Source organism: Histoplasma capsulatum, genomic scaffold (assembly GCF_000149585.1).
Source record: "Histoplasma capsulatum NAm1 scaffold_4 genomic scaffold, whole genome shotgun sequence".
Taxonomy (NCBI): domain Eukaryota; kingdom Fungi; phylum Ascomycota; class Eurotiomycetes; order Onygenales; family Ajellomycetaceae; genus Histoplasma; species Histoplasma mississippiense.
In genome coordinates, this window is record NW_001813979.1 from 1,998,309 (window position 1) to 2,022,150 (window position 23,842).

Below are 23,842 nucleotides of genomic sequence, written 5' to 3' on the forward strand. Positions count from 1 at the left end.
TTCCACTTTTTTCAGTCGGAGATAATAAATGCGCTGTCTGTCCGGTTTCTGGGGTTTTCTTGGAGTTCTCCCCGGGCCGGGAAATACACACTCGGTGTGGCCTTTGTGCATTTGAGCACGGATGGATCTTGTTGCATCTCACTTTTCTGCGGCGGCAAGTAATGCAACTGCGAAAGACTCGGTTGAATGGGGGGGCGGATGCTACATCTCCGGGAGGCGGTGTCGGAGGATTGTCAGCCAAATGAGGAGTTTGCTGAAGACCCCCAGGTTGGGCGTCAGTAGAAGCACGAGGGGGTATCTCTGGTCGTTCCGTGACCGTCGACATTGTATACGAAGTAGGAGGTCAAAAATGCGCTAACCACTCAATTGAGGAGAGGGGTCGATGCGGGTAGAGACAAATCAAGTAGGCATGCCTGGGATCCAGCATATCATGACTTCTCCAGTTATTAGATCTCTAGTAATGCTTAAGATATACTGCGAGTCCAAAGGACATCCGATGGTTCGCAGAAGGAATAAGGACCTTCGGCACGGAATAGCTCGTCGATATCAATAGACAGTTTATTTTTGACTACCTTGGTATTCCTTTTAGCTGTTTCGTAGTGTGCTTTCGGCCACGACGGTTGTTGGCTGAATATATTCTTTTCCCGTGAGGTTGCAGGCTGGCATGGATTTGGACGACAAACCAGTCAAGTCACAAATCTGACGTCGAGCTCATTAACCTTTTTATCAACCGCTTGCTTCGAGAACTATGGCTAAAGTCGTCCAGACCAATCACAGAAGGCAAACAGCAACCCTCCAATTTATCCTCCTAGCGGCTACAGCGGTGGCATTTATTTATCCGGCGTGTTATATAGGCTTGTTTCAGCCGGCAGGGGGCCTTGCTAGCTGGGAGGGTTACACTTGGCCATCAAGACACTACTACGCCGTGTATGTACGTACTATGTATGTAGGAAAGGGCTATTAAAGAACAAGGTGGCACTCCATTTCCCGATCATTGTCGGCCTTTACACCCTCCGCGATAGTTCAGGGGGCCATCTCAAGTGCATGACCATCAGGTGTTTCTATATCTTTGTCCCTGACATCTATATTCCTTTTCTATGGGCCCTGCTTTCCCTGACGCATATAGGAGAGAAAGATGTCCCACAAGACCCACATTGCAGTCTGAAAATGGGCTGTTCATCTAATCTTCTCAAAACCTTCCAGCAACCTTGGAGTCATGGCTGCGAAGGCGTTCACTTTGACCTACTGCCAGATTTCACCATAGGTGTTTGGCTACCTAGCTTGCCTGAGATGCTGTCCACCTTCTCTCAGATCTCTCTCGCAACCAACTGAGTAGCCTACTCAAATGCGATGGATGCTGAAATCGCATCCATGGATGGGGCATAACTGCCTCTCGGGGTCAATCCAGTGCATGTCTTTTCCTGTCACTACTATTCTGTGGCGCAACCTCCAGAGGAGGTTCCCTGTCTTAGGGATACTCCAAGACATCCTTACTGCCTTCCACAGAGCACCAGGGGCCGCGGGAGGCATTTATTAATCAGCAAGGTGCCATCAGTATTAAAACAAATGAAAGAGCGCTACGTATCTGGACTTCCAAAAGATATCTATCATTACTCCAAATATCGTACTGTATATGTACTGTACATGTACTATACAAAATATCACTATTTTGTTTCTAGAAGCACCAAGGGCTTGATGATCTGGGGTTCTTGTGGCCACAGGCCTATGGAGATATGATTTCAGGGTTTGGAAGGGGTCAATACGTGGCTCATAAATGATCTTTCTACAATAACAAAGAGTAAATAGCGGTGAGGGGGTGCTAGGTTGATAGATTCCACGACGGAAATATGGCAGTAGTGATGAAACATGGCGATTAAGGCAACCTCGATCGTTTCATTCCATCACGCGTAGTGTGCAAGGGAAGCCGAAACGTTCTCAAAAAGTTTAAGAGAATGAAAAAAAGCTTGTATGAGTTTATGTGAATGAATAGGATAATAATATATCACAAAATCAAGATATCACCAACTCCTGTTTCAAAACATATGATTGCAATTAACAATAACAGTAAAACTCATATCACGAGTCCTTAAACTCTTTCACAGTCGTTGTAATAGCTGCTCCATCTAGTGATCATTTGAGAAGCTTCCGTCGTTCTGTGTCGTCGTCCTTGGCTGGCGCTCACGTGGCGGTTGCACAGTAGCGTAGTTATAACTCCTCCTGCGTGAATGGGAGTCGACATGGTGATTTTGCTGATAATAGGGATGTTCCGTGGAAAAGGAAGTGTTTGTGTAGGGTTGGTTGCCGGTATCTATTGGAGGGGAATATGAGGGCGCAGGCGTTGCATTATGATACGAATGGGAAGAAGGATATGCATTGGAAGTATATTGCCGGCGGGTGGGGCTGGACGCAAGTGAACAAGGACCGGTGCTAGGCGATAAGTTAGAGGTCCTATATATTTGTGGCTGTCGTTCAGGGATAGCTCCGGGCAGGGTCCGCGGACTGCTTGGCAACGCGTGTGGGTGCCCATAGGATTTCTGCTGTTTATCCGCATGGAATTCCGGAGTTGGGATTCGGACTTGAGAGGGTGAGGTTTTTGGTTTATCCCTGCCTGTATAAATGCTGATGGGCCCGCCGTTTCTTCTGTGATTGTTGCGTTCCTCTGTTACCGACGTATTGGCACTAGGAGAAAATCTAACTGTTTTTCCGCGTCTAGTTTGCGCATCAATATCGCTCGACTCTTCAGTATCGCTATCAACCCGCGCTTGAAGGCTAGAATAATCGTTTCGAAATTCAGTGGCGAGTTTTGCTGCTTGACGATAAGGTCTCCTCCCACGAGAGGCAATGCATTCAAGGTCAGCACGCTGACCTTGAGTGCCGCGTCCTTCCAAACCGTTGCGGCAATCATCGTTCTCCATATCAGATGCATATGACACATGATGCCGTCGGCGCGTTTCTGCGTGTAGCTCCTGGAAGCCGCCCACTTGAGTCCACTGAGTAACTAGATCATCAATCTCGCGGGAGGATATACGAATCATGTTAGTGACATCCTGTGATAACGGTGAGAGGGAGTTATTGAGGTCCCCAGGTGATATTGTGGGCAATTTTGTTGGTATGGTGGATAGCGGTGGCAATCCAGTCCCGGGATTAGACAGCCTGGGGCGGCCTGCACTTTGAAGATATTCCGCGGCTTCACAAATAGCGTGGCTATGTAGCCTATTAAACCGATATATCGACCAATGTCGGGCGATTATCGTGTTTTGAATTTCGTCACGCACCTCTTGGATGGTATCGGTTCCCACAGAGTTTGACGTATTCCTGTATATATATTTACTCTTTAGCTTTCCAGATTTCTTAAGAAGAAAAAATTGAAACAATTTTACAGTACCTTTTAAGAAGCCTCCCAAGTTGGAGGATTTGAAACATTACCATCAAGCTCAACTTCAACGCCTCAAGATGAGCCAGCAAATACATAACATGTTGCTTTCTGAAGCAGCGCTTGAACCGTTCCTGAACCGAGCCTCCATCCTTTCGCTTAGATTGTTCCAACATTTTCTCAAAGTCAGAAAATATTGATTGGCTCTGTTTACTAATTTCTTGTGCAGTGCGCAAAGCTGATGACGAATGCGAAGAATCCGCCGCCTGGAGACTTTGCCCAACATGCTTCAAAGCCGTCACGTATAAAGAGACGCCCTTCGCAATGCTATGTACATCTATGCCATCAGCTGCTACCTCACAGGCGACAGTATTCAATGACAAGGAAAGCTTGAGGCCTAGCCCTGTCACTTGAAGGATGGGAGCTGTGTTGACGCCTATTAGCTTTGACGAGTTGGGACCAGAGAAGAGGGCCGTACCTATTTCCGACGACATGGCTCGCCGCGTTTAGATATGACGAGAATCCTAACCGATGCGACAGTAAAGATCCCTCTGGGAGACCAGAACTCAATAACTTGGGACAATAATGCGGTATATTTAATTCTTGATAGAAGTCTCTCGCTCTGTAAGTTGGATTAAACCGAACTCCTGATCACAGTGATGACCGAGACTTGTTCAGAGAAATTCAACTGGACGAGTCGATTGAGGCTGGATAGATATACTGAGCAGAGTCATTAATAGAAGTTACCCAGCAGTTTATGACCGGGAATGTGGTGAGTGAAACATGTCATTGGCCATGGTGCCACCCATCTCGCCTCGTTTGTCGAGTACTTTTTCTTCCGGCATACTGCTTGCACTCGCCATCGCCACTCGTTTTTTGAGCCTCATCCACCGCACTCAGTGACTCTATGATAAGGTTTCCCGGTAAGAGCCCAGCCAGATATGCTAAGTGACATCGTACCGCTCAATATCAATAACTCGGACTATTACGCCCCATTCTGCTGGTGATGTTGCAGATCGCCTGATCTACACACCATAGAGGAGGGTTTGATTCTAGGGCTAACCGTGCCAAGCGCATCTCACTACCTCCCATTAGTGAGTGTGCCACACCGTAAAGGTAATAACACCGCAACGGTAATAATTTGAAATAGGTATCTTTTGTATGTGATTCTCATATAAAAGATACCTATTTTCATTTTTATGAAAATCATGAATATCTTCAACAATATAATAGATATGAGTTCTATATTATAATAGAAGTATATGATACATATTTCAAGTATATTACAATATTTTTTTCTAAATAAAAATATATCTAAAATGAATTTTACTAAATTCATTCAAATTCATCATAGCAGATTTCAAGTATAAGAGAATGAGAGAGATTTATTATTAAAAAAATATTGGGATATACTTAGAGCATGATACATATACTTCAATTATAATATAGAACTCATATCTACTATAATATTGAAGATATTCATGTTTTTCTATAAGTACTGTTTGTATGATGAACTCATACAAAAGGTACCTTTACCGTTGCGGTGTTATTACCTTTACGGTGTGGCGCACTCACTAATGGGAGGTAGTGAGATGCGCTTGGCACGGTTATATCATAATAACAACCCGGACACGTCAAGTGGGCGATTAAGTTGATGTTGGTATGTTCACAAAGGTGGAAATTCTTTGTTGGAATGTATGATGTGAACTAAAGGAAATTCCCTCAGATAACTGTGAAAATCATCGAGATCATCACAGATTCACACCACAAAATCCCCAGGATCAATGATGCTCCATTCATTTTTCGGCAGGGCTAATGATGCCGAAACTGACGGAATAAGAATAGACGATTTTCGATTCAGCTTTGTTCCACTATTTCCCTCGATCTGGTAACACCCCATCCAGGAAATCACCTAGAGATGGGAGAGTAAACCACGGATATGGGATACCAAAGGGCGCCTGATTTGTGCCAGACACTCACAGGATAATGCCGAAGCAGTCAAAGTGAGGTCTCCGAAACAATGCTCGATTCATGGTTCAACCGTCAACAGAGATGAATTCCAAATTGTCCCAGAAAAAATCGTCCGAGTCGGAATTTGCACGGAAAAGAGGTGTATTTGACTAAGGTGCACTTAGTCTACTCACCCAGGATCCTCAGCCGGAAGCCTGCAAATTTTTCCGTTTGATCTTGGTATATTAATAGCATTCCGTTTAGGATTGAAAGTAGCACCAGGCATTTCCCATGATATGGGAGACTTCTTGCACTGCATCACAGATTGGAAGAGAATGGAGGTTGGTTGATTTCTCAATAGGTTGGCTTCAAGTTGTTTTCGCCTTTCGGATCTAGAAATTTTAATCTTCGTTCGACAATGCGATGGTGGTAATTTTTACTAGTTGCAATATCATAGAATGCTCCCCTATATTATGATGAATGAAAAGACATCCATTTATTACATCCAGCAGACAGACTGAATGTTGGTTGAGGTTCCCAAATCCAGTGAGAATAGCCAATATTCCCTGCACGGAAATATATGCTAACCCTACAATGGATTTTGAGTTGCAAAGTTAAGCAAATAAGATGCTTGTGATAAATATTTAGCCCTCGAAATGAAAACCACCCGTAGAATGTAAAGTCCTTGGATAGATCTTTCACAGCATGAGGTCAAGTTCAAAAGCGTGTTGTGGAATCGACTCCGCTCAAGTTTCGATTAAATAAATACGGAAGGAAGGTTTAGCCGAGCCTCATCTGTTTCTCCCCCAGGACTCGAGACAACCTGATGGTGGTATATCAGAACAACACGATAGGAATGGGCATTTGAATACAAACAGCAGTACTTTATTTCATAGAAATTATGCTGCAGTCGTGAAGCGCTGACCTTCTATTTCACTCTTCAAAGGCCTGGAAGAAAGGTCTCTCGGGCGCGTTAGGGAGACTTTCTTGTTTGCTATTTTGTCCCCTCCGCACCCATCACCTGAAATAATAGCTGATATCTTTTCCCATCGTCAATATATTGAAGAGTGGAGAGTGAGGGGCGGCGTTTGAAGTAACAGGGTTAGCTGAATGAGCAGCACAATCGGGGAGGCTTTGACAGCGCTCATCCGCCCTCACCTTCGTCGATGGGCCTGGTTCTATCTCAGGGTCGAGTTGACGGACTACGGATGCGTCAAGCAATCTGATTATTACGGTCCACCAACTTCTCATTCGAAATAACGCATCTCTAAACGTAAACGATAAAGTTCCAGGTTACTATAATGAACCCCGTTGCCGATGCTTCGAAATGCCTGGATTCCTCCGAAACTGCTCCTGCCCCAGCAAAAGCTGGAGAAAACGGGGCGCTGACACCACCTTGCTCTTCAATACTCTCGAGCACTAATACGAATAAACTAGAAATGGCAAACCTTGTAAAATCAAACACAGAAGGAAAATTACAGCTTGCCGATATTGACGAATTTGGATTGCCTATCCAAAACTTGAACCAGTCCGCGCAGCCGAACAACGATGAACTTCCAGACCCTGAGAATCAGATGAAAACTGCGAAGGAAAGCACACAAGAGTCAAGCTTATCGAAAAACGACGAAGCAGCGTTTGCTACCACATCCAACATAATTTTACAGTCGACTCAGAAGGAACGTGTTTCGCAATCCACATCTACTATTAGTCTCTCCAATATAGCGAAAGAACTCCCAACGATGGATCCTCCCGACATATCAGAGAATCCAAACAAGCCCCAGTCACAAGACTTAGAGGCTTCAAACAGCCACAAGCGCGGGTCAAGCCAGGGGGCTTTCGTTTCGGAATGGTCACATCAACGTATTGCTGTAGACGAGGATGAGGTCAATGAAGATGACAACCTTGATGAAGATGACTGGAAAGATATGCCTGCTTTGGGGGGATTTGATGTTTATGACGATTATGGCAGGATTGTTGCTCGCGGAGCACCCCAGGAAGATGATGCAGCTGTATATCAGGGGTTGGGGGGTGCCGGGAAAGGATACACTAGGGTCCAGATTGACGAAGATGCACAGTCAGTCACCAGTCTAGATGACGATACGAAATACCTTTTCAAGGAGCCAGAAAGCAACGCAATTGGGGTTGAAGAAGAACAACGAGATCCTCTCGCACAATTACAAGCCACGAAAGATCTTCTAACTGAAGGACAAAGAATTGCATACGTTGGGGTGACAAGGCTAATGATCTACCAAATGGTAAAAGAGGTTGAGGCTGTTCATCCATCAAGATCCACAAAGAAGTACATAGTTTCGGCAATCGATTCCATGGCCAAATGGGGCCAACAGATGATGATACGGCTGTATACACATATGGATATTGACTCTGCGGAACAAATCATGATCGAGCAGCTGGCAGAGCATGGTGTCCAACCAGCCGACCTTGTCCCACCACTTATGAGAAATTCGCGAATTAAAAACCCTATGTGTAGCGAGACTACGTTCAGACCTTCCACTTCCTCTGCTGCGGCGGAGGATAAGCCCCCTAATTCAAGTGAAACATCGGTAGCTTCCGAACCGCGCTCGTCGCCATCCGTACTACCCCCTCCCTACGACTACCGCGGCGATGAAGATTCGCCAAATGTCAAAATTCCGTCCGAAATGCCGGCGTCAGAAAGTATTGACGTCGATATTCGATGGACTGTGCTCTGCGATCTCTTTTTAGTTCTTATTGCGGACTCAACGTACGATGCTCGCTCACGGCGATTATTGGAGCGAGTTGGAGAGTCCTTGAATGTGTCATGGTCACAAATATGTCGGTTTGAAAAGCGGGTTATTGATGCTTTGGAAATGCAAGAGGAGAAAAGTAAGGAGACCTGGGATGAGGCAGGAAATATGGAAGCGCGGCGGAAACAAGCGCTAAAGAAGAGATATATGATCATGGGCCTTGCAACCGTGGGTGGGGGATTGGTAATTGGCCTCTCAGCAGGGTTGCTTGCTCCAGTTATTGGTGCGGGTCTTGCGGCGGGGTTTTCTACTATTGGAATCACGGGGACTGGTGCCTTCCTAGGAGGCGCTGGCGGTACAGCACTCATAGCATCTGGTGCTACGCTTACTGGTGGAACAATTGCAGTCCGAGCGTCCCATAGAAGAACTGGTGCCGTAAAAACGTTTGAATATCGGCCCTTGCATAATAATAAAAGGGTCAACCTTATTGTTACCGTTTCTGGGTGGATGACTGGTAAAGTCGACGACGTCCGATTACCGTTCAGTACTGTGGACCCTATCATAGGTGATATCTATTCCGTTCTTTGGGAACCGGAGATGCTTCAAAGTATGGGAGATACTATTAATATTCTCGCTACAGAGGTATGTACTGTACCATTTATGGATGAATCATCTGCAAATTCGTAATTCTAACACAATACAGGCTCTCACTCAAGGCCTTCAGCAAGTCCTAGGAAGTACTATCCTTGTCGCTCTAATGGCGTCTTTACAACTGCCAATTGTGTTAACCAAGCTTTCGTATTTGATTGATAATCCGTGGAATGTCTCCCTCGTCCGAGCCAATGCAACCGGCCTCGTCATGGCAGATTCCATCATTGCTCGGAACTTAGGCAATCGACCTATAACCTTGATAGGCTTCTCCCTAGGATCACGCGTAATCTTCTCTTGTTTGAAGGAGCTAGCGAGCAAAGGTGCCTATGGGCTAATTCAAAACGTCTATTTGTTCGGTTCCCCAATAGTCGCAAATAAAGACGAATATATGAAAGCGCGAAGCGTTGTATCTGGCAGGTTCGTTAATGGCTATGCTTCCAATGATTGGATTTTGGGGTACCTATTCCGAGCAACCAGCGGTGGAATTATGCGGGTAGCCGGTCTTGCTCCTGTTGAGAATGTTCCTGGCATTGAAAACATGGATGCAACGCAGTTCGTCAATGGGCACATGGCCTATCGCGCGGCGATGCCAAAACTACTTCGCCAGCTAGGCTGGGAAGTGGAGAGCGATGAGTTTACTGAAATCGAAGATCCTGACCCGGACAAACATTCGGAAAGACAGCGAGAGTTGATTCGCGAAATCGATGAAGCACGGAAAGAGGCTGAGGCACAGCCTGACAAAGCTAGGTTTGGTTTCTTCAAACGTGGAAAACTGGCCGAAAAAAAGGGGTGGGAAACTTACGATGTCGATCACAAGGACCATGCTTCACGACGTTCTACCGAGAGCGGTGTCGGTTCTGCTTCTGATCATGTTCTGTTTGATATCGATGCTATCCGCGCCGAGTTAGAATCGGAGCAAATGGAAGTGAAACAGTTAGAGTCCACTCTACCCCCGATAAAAATTGATCTCAATGCACCGTCCCCACTGCCTCGATATTCATCAAATGAGAAGCCTTCGGCAAGTTCCGAGACGGTATCGAATACGGAGATGCGAGAAACCGATGACTACCCTTACCGTTTATCTTCGGGAACAACATCGCGTACTGATATTGGCCGCCCACGAAACTCAGACGAAGTCAACCATGACAATCATGAAGACAACATACAGATGACTTTTGATACGTCATATGTCAGCCCTCCTTCATACTCACCACCGGCCTTGGCTTCATCTTTATCCCACGACTTGTCCCGTGATTTGTCCTCTAGGAATTTAACCCCATCGCCAATACCGTCTCAAGGAGCCAGCCCAAGGTTTGGCAGTATTAATCTCAACCACAATGCGTGGGCTGATGACGATTACGATGAACGAAAAGATGGAGATATTAAGATGACTTTTGGGTAGTGAACAGCATTCGAAGGCGCTAGGTGTTCTTTGTTCATTCTCTTTCTTCGACAATACTGTCGCTGTATATATCGGTATATACCAGTCTCCATCTTCTACTTATGTATATAATCCATGCACCTGCTTTAAGACTCGTCCATATCTATTCTTAAATGGACAAACGATGATTTTCAATGATTTTGCCAGCTTGAGGCAGCCATTGTTTGTATCCACTAATTTTGACTCTGTCTTTTGTCTTTTGTCTTTTGATTCCATTTTTGAGTGATCTAGTTGTCAAATTTTCATCCAGAACATACATACATGTATCCACTAGTTATGTAAAGTATACCCTTTGCAGCATCTTTAGGCAATTGCTATTTTGTTCTCTTCATAGACGATGGGTGCTCTTGATGATGGGCTAACCGGGTTTTCTAAATACTATTTGCAAAAATACCGGAGGTGCATCTGTAGTTATGTTTATGTAGTTTTATTAAAGTATTGAAGACGACATGAAGTTTCATACTTACTATGAGTTTGTTGCAGTGTATACATACTGGATGTAGAGCGAAAGCCGTGCTTGGCAATCTCGAGGCAGAATTGGTCGTCTGCGCGTCCAGTCCATTAACCCATCCTGAGCTGGCGTGAAGCTAATAAATAACGCCCCAGCCTACGCTCCATGACTGAATTGCAACTGTGTCCTATTCCAACGCGACAACTGGGTTAATTTTGGAGATACGGCTGCTCCTCTTCGCGAATGAAGAGTGTTTGTCGCACTTGATCCTCGTCAACAGGTCCACAAGACTGTGAATTTGCCCATCGAACCTTTACGGACCTGCCGCCTACTAAATAGCTCGCCATCGCTCATCTGAACAATGGTCTCTCGACGACCTGATTCTAGCTATGCGTCAAACCTCCAAACGAAACACAATTATGTGGGAGGTGCTCCTCTAAGCCAGGCTGGGGGCCGGTTGATAAACCATAGAGAATCGGTTTCAGGGCACAGTGCCTCGACAAGCAGGAAGAATAAGCCAGAACCTGCAACGGACGACGAACCACTTAGCTCCACGGACGAAAGCGAACAATTGAACACTCATTCCGAAGTCTCACTTTCTCCTGAGCCTGAACCCAGACGGAAATCAAACGGATGGTCGCAAACCGAAACGACGGGCAGATTGGATAAACAACCACAAAGCGAAGCCGACATCAGAGGCGAGGATGATAAACGGAACCCAAAGCGGAGGAAAAAAGCCGTTGATACCCCGCGGAAAAGAGAAAAACAATCGGGAAAGATGAAGCCTTCTCCACCTGCGTCGTCTAAGGAGACTCCGTTTAGGGCTACTTTCAAAATGGAAAGCGATGCTCTTTTCTCTTGTCCTAGGCCTCCTCCAATGAAATCATTTTATGGAAGCGCCAATCTACATACTGCTTTGAAGAAGAAGCCATCCAAACAGTTCAAAGTTCCTCCTTCTACCGCGAATGAGGATTCCGCCATCCATTCATCCCAGATCTCCTCAGATGGCCCCAAATTCAAAACTCCTCTATCTTTTCCAAACGAAGTCACATCTAGTTCATCGTTTTTCAATGGCACATCACCGTTCGATGATGATGATGGCTCCTCATTGTCCTCACTAAGTTCAGTATCTTCTTCCGTAAGCCTTCAACTATCACAAGCCGAAAAGCAAGCTCTTGAATCCGCCACCCTCAGAGCTAAAGCGGTAATTTGCCCCATGTGTGGCCAGGCTGTTGATCCCAGGTTCATAGATGATTTAAGGTCCAATCAGGGCCTTAGTTACAGGAAGAAAGCCCAGTTCTGCAGGGATCACAGGATCAAAGCCGCAAAGCATCAATGGGCTGAGAGGGGGTATCCAAAGATTGATTGGGAAAATCTTCACAAGCGCATTGAGAAACATTATGCGGAGCTGGATGAAATTTTAACACGTAAAAAGCCTTCCTTTTACAGAAATGTGCTAGAATCTTCTCGTACTGGAAAAAAGAAAGGAAGCCTACGCTTAACGGTTGATGGAGATGGAGTGGAGAAAATCTCACCTGGATATTATGGCCCCTGGGGGGCAAAAGCTATGTAAATGCGCCTTTCTCCCACCCCCCAAACGTTTCTACAAAAGCTCGTTAAATAACTAATTCCGACATTTTCCTAGGATGGATGCCATCATTGGCCAATTTGCGGGCAAATTCAAGCGCCTAGCGCCTACCGATAACCTGATAAAAGCTGCTGGGGTATCTGGATTTGTGCAATCCGTTATGGTTCCGGAGTTAACAGTAATGCTGGTTAAGGATGATATGGACATTGAAGACGCAGACGCTCGTCAGGTAATGAGGGACAGCACGGAAATTGGAAATCTGATCAATGAGCAGCCAGATGATATCATTAAACAAGCTGTCAGAATATGATGATAGGTATTTGGATTGTGTCTGATGGGTTCTTTATCGTGAGAAGCTACTTTTCTACAAATTGTGCGATTATGTTCGACTAACATGCCACTTCACTTATGTTTCAATTTGTATCCCTTTTCTCCCAATTCACCACCCCCGCATTACTCCTTGCGCGTTTCAGCATCTATTACTCTACGAGAAAGAATGTATGATGGGTGGCCCTGAATGTCATTTATAGATATATTTGTGATTTTCCGTCAGATGAAGGTTACAACTCAATTGTGGACTCGGCCACCTGATTATACGAGTGTGATTCAACCAGATCATCAATCAGTCGACTCCCGCTAATCGTAGACATTTCTCAAGTGCCAATGCTTTCGTACTGGGCATGCACCCTCATCCGGTCGTATGATATCTGTGGCATAAATGAAGACTATTAAAAATCACCTTGCAACGCCACCAGACGGAAATGTCATAACCGCACAATACGCGGGGCTCACATCACATCACAAGCTCGAAATCCACACTTCCGCAGGATTCTCTCAACTCAAACTCCAAGAATTCCAAGAATTCAAATTTTAAGACGCCCTTTTACCCTTATATGCTAACCAGAACACAATTAAGCCGTACGTAGCCATTAAACTGAGGCTAACAGGGACAGGCTTCCTCGTCTTCAGCGCTCTGGGAATCGAACTTCCCGCTAGCATAACAGAGGCAATTAAACTCAATTCTTCGCCATGGGGCTGTTCACTGTGAAAACGGAAATAGCTGAAAGCGTAAATGGCGCCCACACAGAGGCCGGCGGCAATGGAGGCAATGGAGCCGGTGCGTGCATAGCCGATAATCCCGCCACAGGATGTCAGGACGGACAGGGCAGCAGCCGAGTTGTGGACACTTTGAGAGGAAAGCTGTTGGAGTGGGTGTTAACTGCTATATAAAGGTGTATTAAAACAATAAACGGAAATGGGGCGGTTGGGGTGCAAAGGGAGGGTAGCTGTAGCATGGGGAAGGTTGGAGGGGGGGTGTAGAGGACTTCAGCGATGATGTTGCGTTAGGTGGCTAGGATAAGCTTCGTACGCACCATTTTTATTGCATATTTTATTGAGTTACCTCTAGCCTGAAATGAAGGACAATGCCTTATATAGCTGCTGATATGAAAGTTGTCCACGAAGAGCAGCGACGGAAGCTTATTCTGATAACTTGGATGCTAGAGAATGGAGCTTGGACCACCATCCAACGCGAAATCACGTGAATATTTGGTCATGTGATATGAGACTACCATGGCTTGTGCTGGCTTCTGGCTTCAAGAAATATTGTGGATGCGCAGCTTATTTGAATCAGAACTTCAGAAACCATCGTCCGCTTACGCGCCTAACGGAGCAGCGATACTGAATCGAAGAGAATACCACTACCACTACCTCTTTTCAGGCAGCGTTCTTGTCTTGGAGCTGTCTCGGTGGGTCAAAGCTCTTTCACCATGGCTCCCAAACGCCGTGTGGCATCAGGCCAACCAGCTGCCAATTCCTCTTCACCTCCCACACCGTCAAAGACGACTCTCAATCCAACGTCGACACAAAGCCATTCGACAGGCGCCTCCCTTTCTGTCAATTCCCGAACTCAGGACATCGTGGTTGGCATCTGGCAGCGATATCTGACGCAAACACCTAAAAGAACCCTTATGTTAGATTCATTCATGGCATTCCTACTTATTGTAGGAGGCGTACAATTTTTATACTGTATACTGGCCGGGAACTACGTAAGCCGCTCCCCCTCTTCTTGACTTTTTTATTCATTATCTCGTGCCGCAATTTCTTCAAAAACAAAAACCCGTTCACCTAACAATGTTAAAACCAATCACTCCATTTAGCCATTTAATGCGTTTCTCAGTGGCTTCTCTGCTGCTGTCGGTCAATTCGTTCTCACTGCTAGTTTGAGAATGCAGACGAGCCACCAAGGTGGGAAAGATGGGAAATCTACGTCTACGTCCAAATCCGTTTCGAAGCCGGCGAATGGAGATCTCCCGTCGAATGGATTGTCTAGTGAAAGGTTCGTTATCCTCCGAGTTACAGTTTGCCAGATTATTAGTCTATTCCGTTATTTTTTGGCTTTTTGCACATGATGGCTGCAAGTTTTATAGGGGTCTTTAAAAATACCATGCGTGGCTGAGACTGATCCGTTATTTTTGACAGGGCATTCGCGGATTACGTGTTTGGCAGTTTGATACTACATTTCTTCTGCATCAATTTTATTAACTAGGCTGGCTCCTCTTTTCTTTTTCTTTTCCGTCTCTTCTGTTGTGATCTGTTTTTTTAAAGCAGCTTGTAACTATGCATGTTATATAAACCACCTCAGGTCTTTTAAAACAATTATGTAGACTATATCCTGTGTTTCTCTCTGGTTGTTGCGGTCTTTTGGCATTGGATAGCATGGCACCAGATATGTCTGCAAGGGTAGCCAATTCGTAAATATGTTATTTTATATCCTTTGTAACCCAGAACAATGTAGATAAGAGAGTAAATCCTGACCTTTTTTTGGGTTGTCAAATACCTAGCTCCATTCGGCTGTTGGTCTCGTATGACACAAATACACAGGTAAATTTGCTGAATTTAAATCTAACCAGCATCAATGCTGTTATATGTTTATAAAGCGAGAAACTAACATTAAAAACCCCTCGCCCCTCTCTTCATAATGGGTCTTCTAACCAAAGCCCCAGCAGGGACATAAGATCCAGGCTTCCTCACTGGCAGTTTTACTACAGGTTTCATCCCTACATGAGCAGAGCTACCTTCCGCATCCTGCTTCCGTCGCAGTGTATCCTCTTCAGCAGCTTTCCGTTTTTGCTCAGCTGCACGTTCGCGATCAGCAGCCATCTGTGCCTCGATTTCCATCCGCCTGTTGAATTCATGCTCCGTCACACGGCGCTCACGGGCCGAGTAACCTTTTTCTTTTATCGAGTAGAAAACTCCACCTAGGTCCGCAAGCCACTGGAGATTTTGATGTTTGTGTTAGTCATTTTGACACTATGAAGTATTTTGATGTGGTCGGTTCTAAGGAAGACGGGAAAAGTATATCTTGAACAAAAATAAGGAAAAAAAGAGAAGTTAAAAGCTTGCTGAATCAGAACATACCCGAGGGTCCACAGATGTAACGGTAGACATATACTCCTTGCTCGTTAGAATCAATTCGTGGTATACCACATAGTCGGGAAGGTAACCAAGACCGTATAGCGCGCTCGTAGGGTGAAGTTGTATGGTTACGCTAGTGCGGAGATTAATATACTCGCCAATCCCTTTGACCCTGGCAGCCTGGTGGTAGTAGCCAGAACATATACACTTTCGTATAACGTCCCAGTCAGTTCCGCAGCTAGTTAGGGTCATTTTCTGCATCGCCATGATATCGTAAAGCTGTTCACGGATTTCCTTGGCTCGACGTAGAGCTTTGGCCGGAGGGGGGGATGTTTTATGCACCATGCATCCGAGTAGCCGTTCGATTTCCACTGTGTGTATACATGGAGCAGAGTCAGATGGTCGGATTCAGGCACGAAAAATTTCTCTCGGGCAGCATCTGATTCTTCCTGGCGCTCTTTGGGCCGGTAGAATACACCAGGTACGGAAAGCATTGAAACAATCGTTAGCATCTCCTCACTACAGTCATATTCTTCAGACGCGCTGATGAGAAGCTTCGCGAGAGATGGGTCCATTGGAAAAGCACTCATGCGGCGACCCATTGGTGTCAAGTCTCCAAGATTATCAATGGCGCCCAGTGCCCAGAGATCAAAGAGCGACGTAGTAATAGTGTCCTGTGGCGGTGGGTCCATAAAGTCGAAATCGAGCAGATCCTTGACCCCTAAGGATTTCAACAAAAGCACTGTATTGGACAGGTTTGTTCGCTGGATTTCAGGGATGGTCTGGATGTATAATTCGTTTTTAAACGCAAGTTCTGTGAACAAGTGATAAGCTTTGCCAGGTCCAGTTCGTCCAGCACGACCAGCACGCTGCGACGCGTTCGCTTGCGAGATGGGTGTGATTTGGAGGGTGTCCATTCCCATTCGTGGATTATAAACCTTTAATTTAGAAAATCCAGCATCGACCACATACATGATTCCATCGACAGTTAAACTAGTTTCCGCAATGTTGGTGGCAACAATCACCTTCCTAACTCCGGGCGGGGCCCTGTCGAAAATTTTTGCTTGCAGGTCAGCCGGCATCTGACTGTATATTGGCAGAATGCTAATCTTCGGGGGGTCATTTAGGAGGGCTAATCGCTCTGCTATTATTTCACAAGTCACCTCGATATCCTCTTGCCCGGTCATGAAAACAAGAATATCCCCAGGTCCTTGCGAAACATGGATAGCCAAAACTTGTTTCACTGCACTGTCGACATAGTCTTCACAAGGTGATCGCGAGTATTGAATATCTACAGGAAATGTCCGTCCAGGGATGAAGAACTCTGGAGCTCCGCCGTAGAATTTCGAGAATCGTTCTGCGTTCATGGTGGCTGAAGTGACAATGAGCTTCAAGTCCCGTCTACGGGCAAGAACTTTTTTAATGAGACCCATCAAGACGTCCGTATTCAAGGCCCGCTCATGGGCTTCATCCATGATAATACAAGAATATTTGTCAAGGTCAGGTTGAACCAGAGACTCTCTTAACAGCACGCCGTCGGTCATATCTAATGATCACATAGAAGTTAGTTGGTAATCCCTCATGTTACAACCTCAGGAATTTCATAACGCACATTTGATAGCTGTTTCATTGCTGGTGCAATCCTCAAAACGAATGGCATATCCAACAAGACCTCCCAATTTAACCTCCATCTCCTCACTGACGCGCTTCGCGACACTCATCGCAGCGACACGTCTTGGTTGCGTACAGCCAATCATTCCAAGTTTTGCATATCCATCCTCGTAAAGAAATTGCGTCAATTGGGTGGTTTTTCCTGAACCAGTTTGCCCAACGACAATTACTACCTGGTTATCCCTGATAACCCTTAAAAGCTCCTCTCTGACTGCAAAAGCTGGCAAATACTCCCGCTGCTCCTTAAGCGATTTGCTCTTGCTAAAAGCACTGGCTCCTTCACTCTTCTTCAAATGCTCCGCAAATTTACTACCCTTATGTTGGCCCTCCTCCTCCGCAGGGATCGCTGCTGCACTATCTCCATCATCCTCCTTAATGCCCATGAGATTCCCTAGTGCCGTCCCAGCCATCTTAGTAGCATCCTGTGCCTGCTTCTGTCGTTCCTTCTGCGCTCTCTTCTCGCGCACAACCTTACTTCCCTTCCGGCTGAACACTGCCATATCACTCTGTGGATCCCGCACAGCAGAGACAGGATCCAGTTGCTTTGTAAAAACCGTCCGGCCGTCTAGAAACGGTGGGCGCAAATCATGCACGAGCAAATGAACACGAGTGGATTCTTCATCGTCGTCAAAGTCGGCATCGTATTCTCTCCTCTGTGCCACGCCAGAGGTCAACATGCGATTCGTCTCCCAGGCGTCGACATCCTTCTGCTTCTGCGCTGCGCGGGCACTAATGCGCTTGTTATTCTTCCTCTCGGACAGTGCTGCTTCGCGCTGTTGATCCGCCCATGTGCTGTCCGCCCCACCGAACGGGTTATGAGTCTCGTCACCGAAGGTATGTCCTAATTCGTCACCTGTGTACCAGTCCCGATCTAGTGCGAGGGTGTCTTCGATATCGACAAGTGATTCTGGGCCTTGAAACGCCTCCTGGTGAGGGGTAGAATCTCCATTGCGTATGCCGCGGGGAGTGGACGCACGACTGGTGCTGACAAGCTTGTCATCTCGGTTAGTTTGTAGTCGACTTCGTGGGGCGTAAAGGTGTCTGGATGGCTGGCTGGACGAAGTTGGAGTCAAGCGGTCTGAGTCCAGCTTCCGGCGCTTAGGGCTGCCTTCTCGGGCCATTGCTTATTTCAAGCAGGTTGAGCTAGAGGACATCCATCCCGTTATAGCTGTTCGTCGAGTTGGCTGAACATGTGAGATAGTTATGAATCTCTGCTTAGTTAATTTCTCATCAGCCAATCAAAATTTGGAGTGGAAAATAAATTTTCCAGGGTAACTGCTTGGCATTCCTTGGTAATTTATCAAAATGCATTGGTATCAGGATACGCGCCAAACATAAAACACCATGCCAGATATCGAAAAGAAGAAACAGACAAATTGAAAATAAATGCATTAAATAAATAAATGTAGCACCTAGCAGAAATGGATGACAAAGTGACCCCTGAATCAAGTCTATTCTTATCTGCACATCAAAAAACCAAGGTGTCCTTGAGGTCAAATCCTTTCAGTGCAGTTTCAATCCCATGATCTCTCCGCTGATTCAATTTCTGTTGGAATTATGACTTTGCTCCTTCAAGGAAGCTTTGAAAATTGTATACAAGTTATCCCATAAAATAGGTAGGTTGTATGGGAAAATAAGAAAGAAAGGAAATGACAACTAGGAGAAAAGGTAAGAAAAATCCTCGCCGCTGTCAAATTGGTCGAATCGCCATCACACCCTTCCAACTCTCTTTAACCACACTTCCTGCCTCTCGTCTGCTTCGTTTTCGCCTCCCCTTCCTCTTCATGATCCTAGATCTCAACGTCACTTCATCAGGTCTTGCTCGAGGCCTGGGTTGTCGCAAACAGCTACAATTCTGCATTGTAGTCACTCGCGAGCGTATCCCTAGACCAGGAAACGTGTTCGCGAGAGTCAGTAAGCCTCGCCACCTGCACCATTGTGCGAAGGGGCCACCATAGTGGAATATCCGTATGTTGCGCCGGCCTGTTCGTTGGGGTCCAGGTTCGGGCTCAATATGTTGCTGGAAGTCTCGGGTGCGACCGCGAAACCTGGCCCCGCTGGATTGCCAGCACCTGGGGCACCGCTTCCAGTTGCCCCGACTGGTCCGCCGTACCCGCTGCTCGGTGGCCGGTTCTGGTTCTCCCCCCTTGAGGATTGGGTCTCAAACCAATCAATTCAATTGTTCAGATATTGCGTCCCCCCCAAGTTGAGGCAACAAAAGGAAATTACATAAGAAATTAGGAGGAGCAGACAGGTAATCAGCCTATACTCACTTCTCGATATTTTGAAAGATATATCTTCAGCGCTTCGGAGTAGTTCTCGAATCCGAGTGAGGTCATCGCAAAGAGGATGTCTTCCCCATTGACCGTCTTCCTTTTCTCTTGTTGACATTTTTCCGAAGCTGCAAGTTTAGAAGGCGTAAATTAGTTCTCAAATATCGTTGTTGTGCATCGCCAAAAAATGGAAGGGGCAGAATGCATACCTTTCGCTGGTGATGAACGAGATGAACTCGCTCACACATTCTTGCATGCATTCTTTCGCCTCCTTCGCGATCTTGGCGTTGTCGGGGAGAGCGGTTTTCATTATGCGAGCAACTAGAGCAAATCGCGGATGTTAGCATGATGTAGTGAAAAGTGGACCAGAAGGGGTGCGCTGCTATCCTAAGCAGGTGTAACTGATTGAAAAAAAAAAAAAAAAAAAAAAAAAAAAAAAAAAAAAAAAAAAAAAACCCTTCCAGTCGGATATTTGAAAGCTGTGGTGGGATAACGAATAGCCAGTGACCACCCGGTAAAGGTAGAAAAGGCAAATCAGAACACAGGAGGAGTATGCACAATTCAAAGCCAAAAAAACTCAACATGCAAGAACGCGCTTAACGAACCATTTGCAATTGGAAGCCATCGATCCTGCTCTTTCACCTCAAATTCTCCCTGACCTTGCGCTTGTGTATCTTGGTGTTCTCGTTCCATATGCTCCGCGTCTTCGCCTGACTGAGTTCCTGGTTCCACCTCTGGTTCCTTTGGAGGAGAGGCCGACGACATGATTTTTACGTCTTTTGGATACGCGCACGGGAATTACCGTCGACAGGGACTAAATGACCACGTCACTCCTCTCGAGTCCCAGGATCTGCGGGTTCTATGCAGCCCTGCGTCAACGTACGTCAGACTGGGCAGCTATTTGCTTCACAACAGCCCTGAACGGGGACTTCAAAAATCATGGTGTGGGGAGAGAGGGCACTCGAGTGGCTGCTTCTTTCGTCGGTAACCTACCGGGTTGCTGCGCTATAATGGCGCCTCTATTGAACGGGACCAGCACAGTTAATTCTCAAACGCGCTGTTGGCGCGCACTGGCTAGCAACCCTTCTTTAAAATCTAGCGATGCGATCGGGAGGTATGGCGTGGGAATGGTGGATAAAGCTAAACGGGTTGGGCGGTGATGGGTGGGATAACGCGGGTCAATTGACCAGGAATAGGGCACAGCCAAATTCCAGGTTGGGCTGATAGTTCTTGATTCGGCTGCAGCAACGGAGCTACGCGTTGTGCAACGAGGTTGTTACCGTTCTTCTAATTTGTAGACAAACCAGTTGCACGAGAGAAATATAGGAACGAGATGGCCAAAAGCGAGCAGGTCATAGATCAAAGTAGCAATTTGGCAGACTCGTCTCAAGTGACAGGCCCAGACAGCCTCACCCACCCCGTTTTCTTGCTTCCCGTCTCCTTGTATATCTATCCGCAGCTCTCCGTCACTCTTTCTTTCCCTTGCTCACTTTTGCTTTCCGGAATCCAGCGGTGAGTTCCGGTGTTCGCGCCGCGCACAACGTCGATGAGCTAGCGAGTTAACTTGGCGGTCTGGCCGGGTCAACAGGAGGACAAAACTCAAAGCAAGTCGATTGTGGCTGGGAATGAAAATGAAGAGGAAGATAAAACTAGGGGATCTGTTGGGCGTCTCGGGCGTCTTGGATGTCGTGGAGCATAGCTGGACGGAAGAGAACCGCAAGAATTCCACACTGGCTGAGAAGACATGGGTATTTCAATACGGCAACCACCAGGTAAATATTACGCAAGCTCAACCCAGAAGGCGGTGTTGGAGGCGGTAATCGCGATACAGGTAACCACAGAAAAAGCAAAAAGCAAAGAAAAAAAAAAAAAACAACGGCCCTTAATTCAGAAATAATGGCGATGAGAAAAGCCAGGTATATGAGTTTTTACGCAGCGCCGCATGGAAGCTTTGACGACGTCAAGAAGATTCCAGCAAATGGCCAGGACGGGTTCCTAGCTGTTGTTACCCTCGAATCATCGTTCGGTATATATGGGAAAAAAGCATGACAACAGACGCGACAATTGGGTGGGCTACTCCGTACACCGGTAGACGTCTCTTGCGGAACCAGTCAAAACCCGCCAATTCTCTGGCTTCTCCCAGTTGAAAAAAACGCGGTTGGCTGAGCGAGTCTGGATTCCAGAAATTAAAATGTCCTCAAAACTCCGCCGAACCCTGGGAAAACATTCGTCTTACCTAGGTTGAATGTTGGCTCTCTCTTACGACAACCAAACCCAGAAAAATATCAAACATCAAACTTGTTTCAGTTAGTTGGGAAATTCCTTTACCCGCGCTATGTTTTGAACAGCCTGAAATCATCCGCACGCGCTCTCATCACTTTTTCGAACAAAATACTGAGTGGGTGCTTCTCTGGTGTGCCCAAAATGTTCGCTACTGCAGTGGGGATTCACCTAAATGCATGGTGACCATGAAGTGTCCTTGCATTGGCGTTGGCTTTTTAACCACCTTTTTGTTTTATCAACTTCTCCTCAAGAGTAAAATTCCCACCTAAAATTGATGTTTGCCCGGCTATCCCGACCTCGTCGACACTTCAACGACACACGGGAACTTAGAACTACGCTTCCTGTTGAGATGTTCTCTAGGCTGCGTTATGTTTGGGCTCCATCCATGCGGTAGACTTTGAAACTAACGCACCTCTCGGTACCCAACGAAAGGCCGTGAAACTTGGGACTGGGGTAGGCCCCTCAACATGTTTGAAAGATAAGGCTTGTTTTTAGCGCATCCATGAGCATGGACTCAACTTTTGGGGAGATTCTGAATTCGAAGAGGGGAAGGGATGTTGTGGACTGGCTCTGCCAACTCAGTGGGATGAATGAGCATGGCAGGCACATACCGAACATCTGCAGCTTACTGCAGGAGACAACCCTGGAACGATTGTAGTTGGGTGATATCACTTTGCATCGTGCAAGTGGGGGAAGGTGTACTCCGTACGTTGTAGGAACAAACAAAATTCTCCGTCTGGTGCTCGAGCGGAGGAGAACCAAACCGTCCCTCCAAGTCCATGTCGCCGAATATAGATCATTAAGCAAGGGAACCAGCTGATTTCCATGAAAGCAATGTAAAAGTGATATAAAATATCAAAACAAGAATTTTCGGATCCCATTGGAATATTATTTTCCTGGAACCTATTCAGTGCTTGACTCCTCCCCATAATCCCAGAATATTCTCCTCCTTTTTCATGTACTTTCTGATTCTTTTTTTTTTTTTTTTTTTTTTTTTTTTTAGAGTATGCGTTAGGCACGCCTGCATAGAAAACAAATGGTTCGTCGTCCAAGAAAAATTGCATCATGGACCACACACCCTGACCGCCAGGTTGAACACCCCCCCAAAGGAAGTAAAATAATAAAATCAATAAATCAATGACAAGACGGTACCCAAAGTAGAACACGAACTGTGACGTGTGCAAAGTCTACGGAGTACAGATCATAGAGCAAATTATTTCGTTAAAAATTTCCAAATTCCGGGCTTGCCTGGGCAACAATGCCTTTGTCCAGGTCCACCCCCGCACGGCCAGCCCTCCCCCAAAAAAAAAAAAAAAACTTTTACGCCAAACACCTCCAATGCAGATGATGTTGTTAATGATGCCAGACGGCTGCGAGACGCTGTTGATAGATAGCGTCCGGAACCATGCATTCCGCATTGGAAAAAATTCCAGCCCGGTTTTATCCCTTTCCTGCTATTCCCGCACGACTTGGACATTATTCTTCTTCTGTAGAAGCCAATGGTCACCAGTTAGTTAGTAATCATAATATAACAAGTTTCCGCTTCAATCACCGCCAGTAGAGATAAATAGAAGAAGAAGAAGAAGAAGAAGAAGAAGAAGAAGAAGAAGAACAAGAACAAAGAGTAAAACAAAACAGATCCCACAAAACAAAACAGATAAAAAAACAAACCTTCCACCCATCCAACTCATCCTGCTTCGCCTTGTACTGCTTCAGCAACTCATCCAGCACCTGCTTCAGCCCGTCCGAATTAGTCTTGAGCGGCGGGATCACGTCCTTCACCGTCCGCTCCACGAGCACGCCGTTGATCATCCGGAAACATTTGCGGTCGCCGGGGAGGGGCTGTAGGGTGTCGATGACGAGTCTGTGGGGGTGGGGGACACACAATGAAAGTGTATGGAAGTAGGCGTGAGTGAGTGAGGATGGATGGGGGTTATTGTGCGTTGTGGGCGGCGCTGTTGGGGGAGCTCGGGTTTAAATGGTGAAAGGAAGAGGATAGGGGTAATTGGGTAAGGTGAGGC

At 46.2% G+C, this 23,842-nt stretch overlaps 8 protein-coding genes across 8 annotated transcripts; 5 read left to right on the plus strand and 3 right to left on the minus strand.

Annotated features, from left to right (window-relative positions):
- Window positions 1–6,762: 6,762 nt before the first annotated feature.
- HCAG_04598 (predicted protein) lies at window positions 6,763–10,099 on the plus strand (the record flags this gene model as incomplete). The annotated part of the gene is made up of 2 exons (XM_001540708.1): window positions 6,763–8,688; window positions 8,750–10,099. 2 exons carry the CDS (start codon window positions 6,763–6,765, stop codon window positions 10,097–10,099), a joined length of 3,276 nt encoding a protein of 1,091 aa, XP_001540758.1.
- Window positions 10,100–10,950: 851 nt separating this feature from the next.
- On the plus strand, window positions 10,951–12,487 carry HCAG_04599 (predicted protein; the record flags this gene model as incomplete). Its single annotated transcript, XM_001540709.1, has 2 exons — window positions 10,951–12,158; window positions 12,235–12,487. 2 exons carry the CDS (start codon window positions 10,951–10,953, stop codon window positions 12,485–12,487), a joined length of 1,461 nt encoding a protein of 486 aa, XP_001540759.1.
- A 560-nt stretch (window positions 12,488–13,047) lies between these two features.
- On the minus strand, window positions 13,048–13,553 carry HCAG_04600 (conserved hypothetical protein; the record flags this gene model as incomplete). The annotated part of the gene is made up of 2 exons (XM_001540710.1): window positions 13,048–13,377; window positions 13,551–13,553. 2 exons carry the CDS (start codon window positions 13,551–13,553, stop codon window positions 13,048–13,050), a joined length of 333 nt encoding a protein of 110 aa, XP_001540760.1.
- A 393-nt stretch (window positions 13,554–13,946) lies between these two features.
- On the plus strand, window positions 13,947–14,725 carry HCAG_04601 (conserved hypothetical protein; the record flags this gene model as incomplete). The annotated part of the gene is made up of 3 exons (XM_001540711.1): window positions 13,947–14,225; window positions 14,337–14,515; window positions 14,659–14,725. The coding sequence occupies 3 exons, from the start codon at window positions 13,947–13,949 to the stop codon at window positions 14,723–14,725; spliced, it is 525 nt and encodes a 174-aa protein (XP_001540761.1).
- A 366-nt stretch (window positions 14,726–15,091) lies between these two features.
- HCAG_04602 (pre-mRNA splicing factor ATP-dependent RNA helicase prp16) lies at window positions 15,092–18,386 on the minus strand (the record flags this gene model as incomplete). Its single annotated transcript, XM_001540712.1, has 5 exons — window positions 15,092–15,097; window positions 15,172–15,453; window positions 15,598–15,832; window positions 15,937–17,140; window positions 17,207–18,386. The coding sequence occupies 5 exons, from the start codon at window positions 18,384–18,386 to the stop codon at window positions 15,092–15,094; spliced, it is 2,907 nt and encodes a 968-aa protein (XP_001540762.1).
- A 790-nt stretch (window positions 18,387–19,176) lies between these two features.
- Window positions 19,177–19,848, minus strand: HCAG_04603 (transcriptional activator hap3; the record flags this gene model as incomplete). The annotated part of the gene is made up of 3 exons (XM_001540713.1): window positions 19,177–19,425; window positions 19,539–19,638; window positions 19,748–19,848. The coding sequence occupies 3 exons, from the start codon at window positions 19,846–19,848 to the stop codon at window positions 19,177–19,179; spliced, it is 450 nt and encodes a 149-aa protein (XP_001540763.1).
- Window positions 19,849–20,639: 791 nt separating this feature from the next.
- Window positions 20,640–21,358, plus strand: HCAG_04604 (predicted protein; the record flags this gene model as incomplete). The annotated part of the gene is made up of 3 exons (XM_001540714.1): window positions 20,640–20,701; window positions 20,865–21,050; window positions 21,127–21,358. The coding sequence occupies 3 exons, from the start codon at window positions 20,640–20,642 to the stop codon at window positions 21,356–21,358; spliced, it is 480 nt and encodes a 159-aa protein (XP_001540764.1).
- Window positions 21,359–22,417: 1,059 nt separating this feature from the next.
- On the plus strand, window positions 22,418–22,850 carry HCAG_04605 (predicted protein; the record flags this gene model as incomplete). The annotated part of the gene is made up of 2 exons (XM_001540715.1): window positions 22,418–22,526; window positions 22,825–22,850. The coding sequence occupies 2 exons, from the start codon at window positions 22,418–22,420 to the stop codon at window positions 22,848–22,850; spliced, it is 135 nt and encodes a 44-aa protein (XP_001540765.1).
- Window positions 22,851–23,842: the final 992 nt, after the last annotated feature.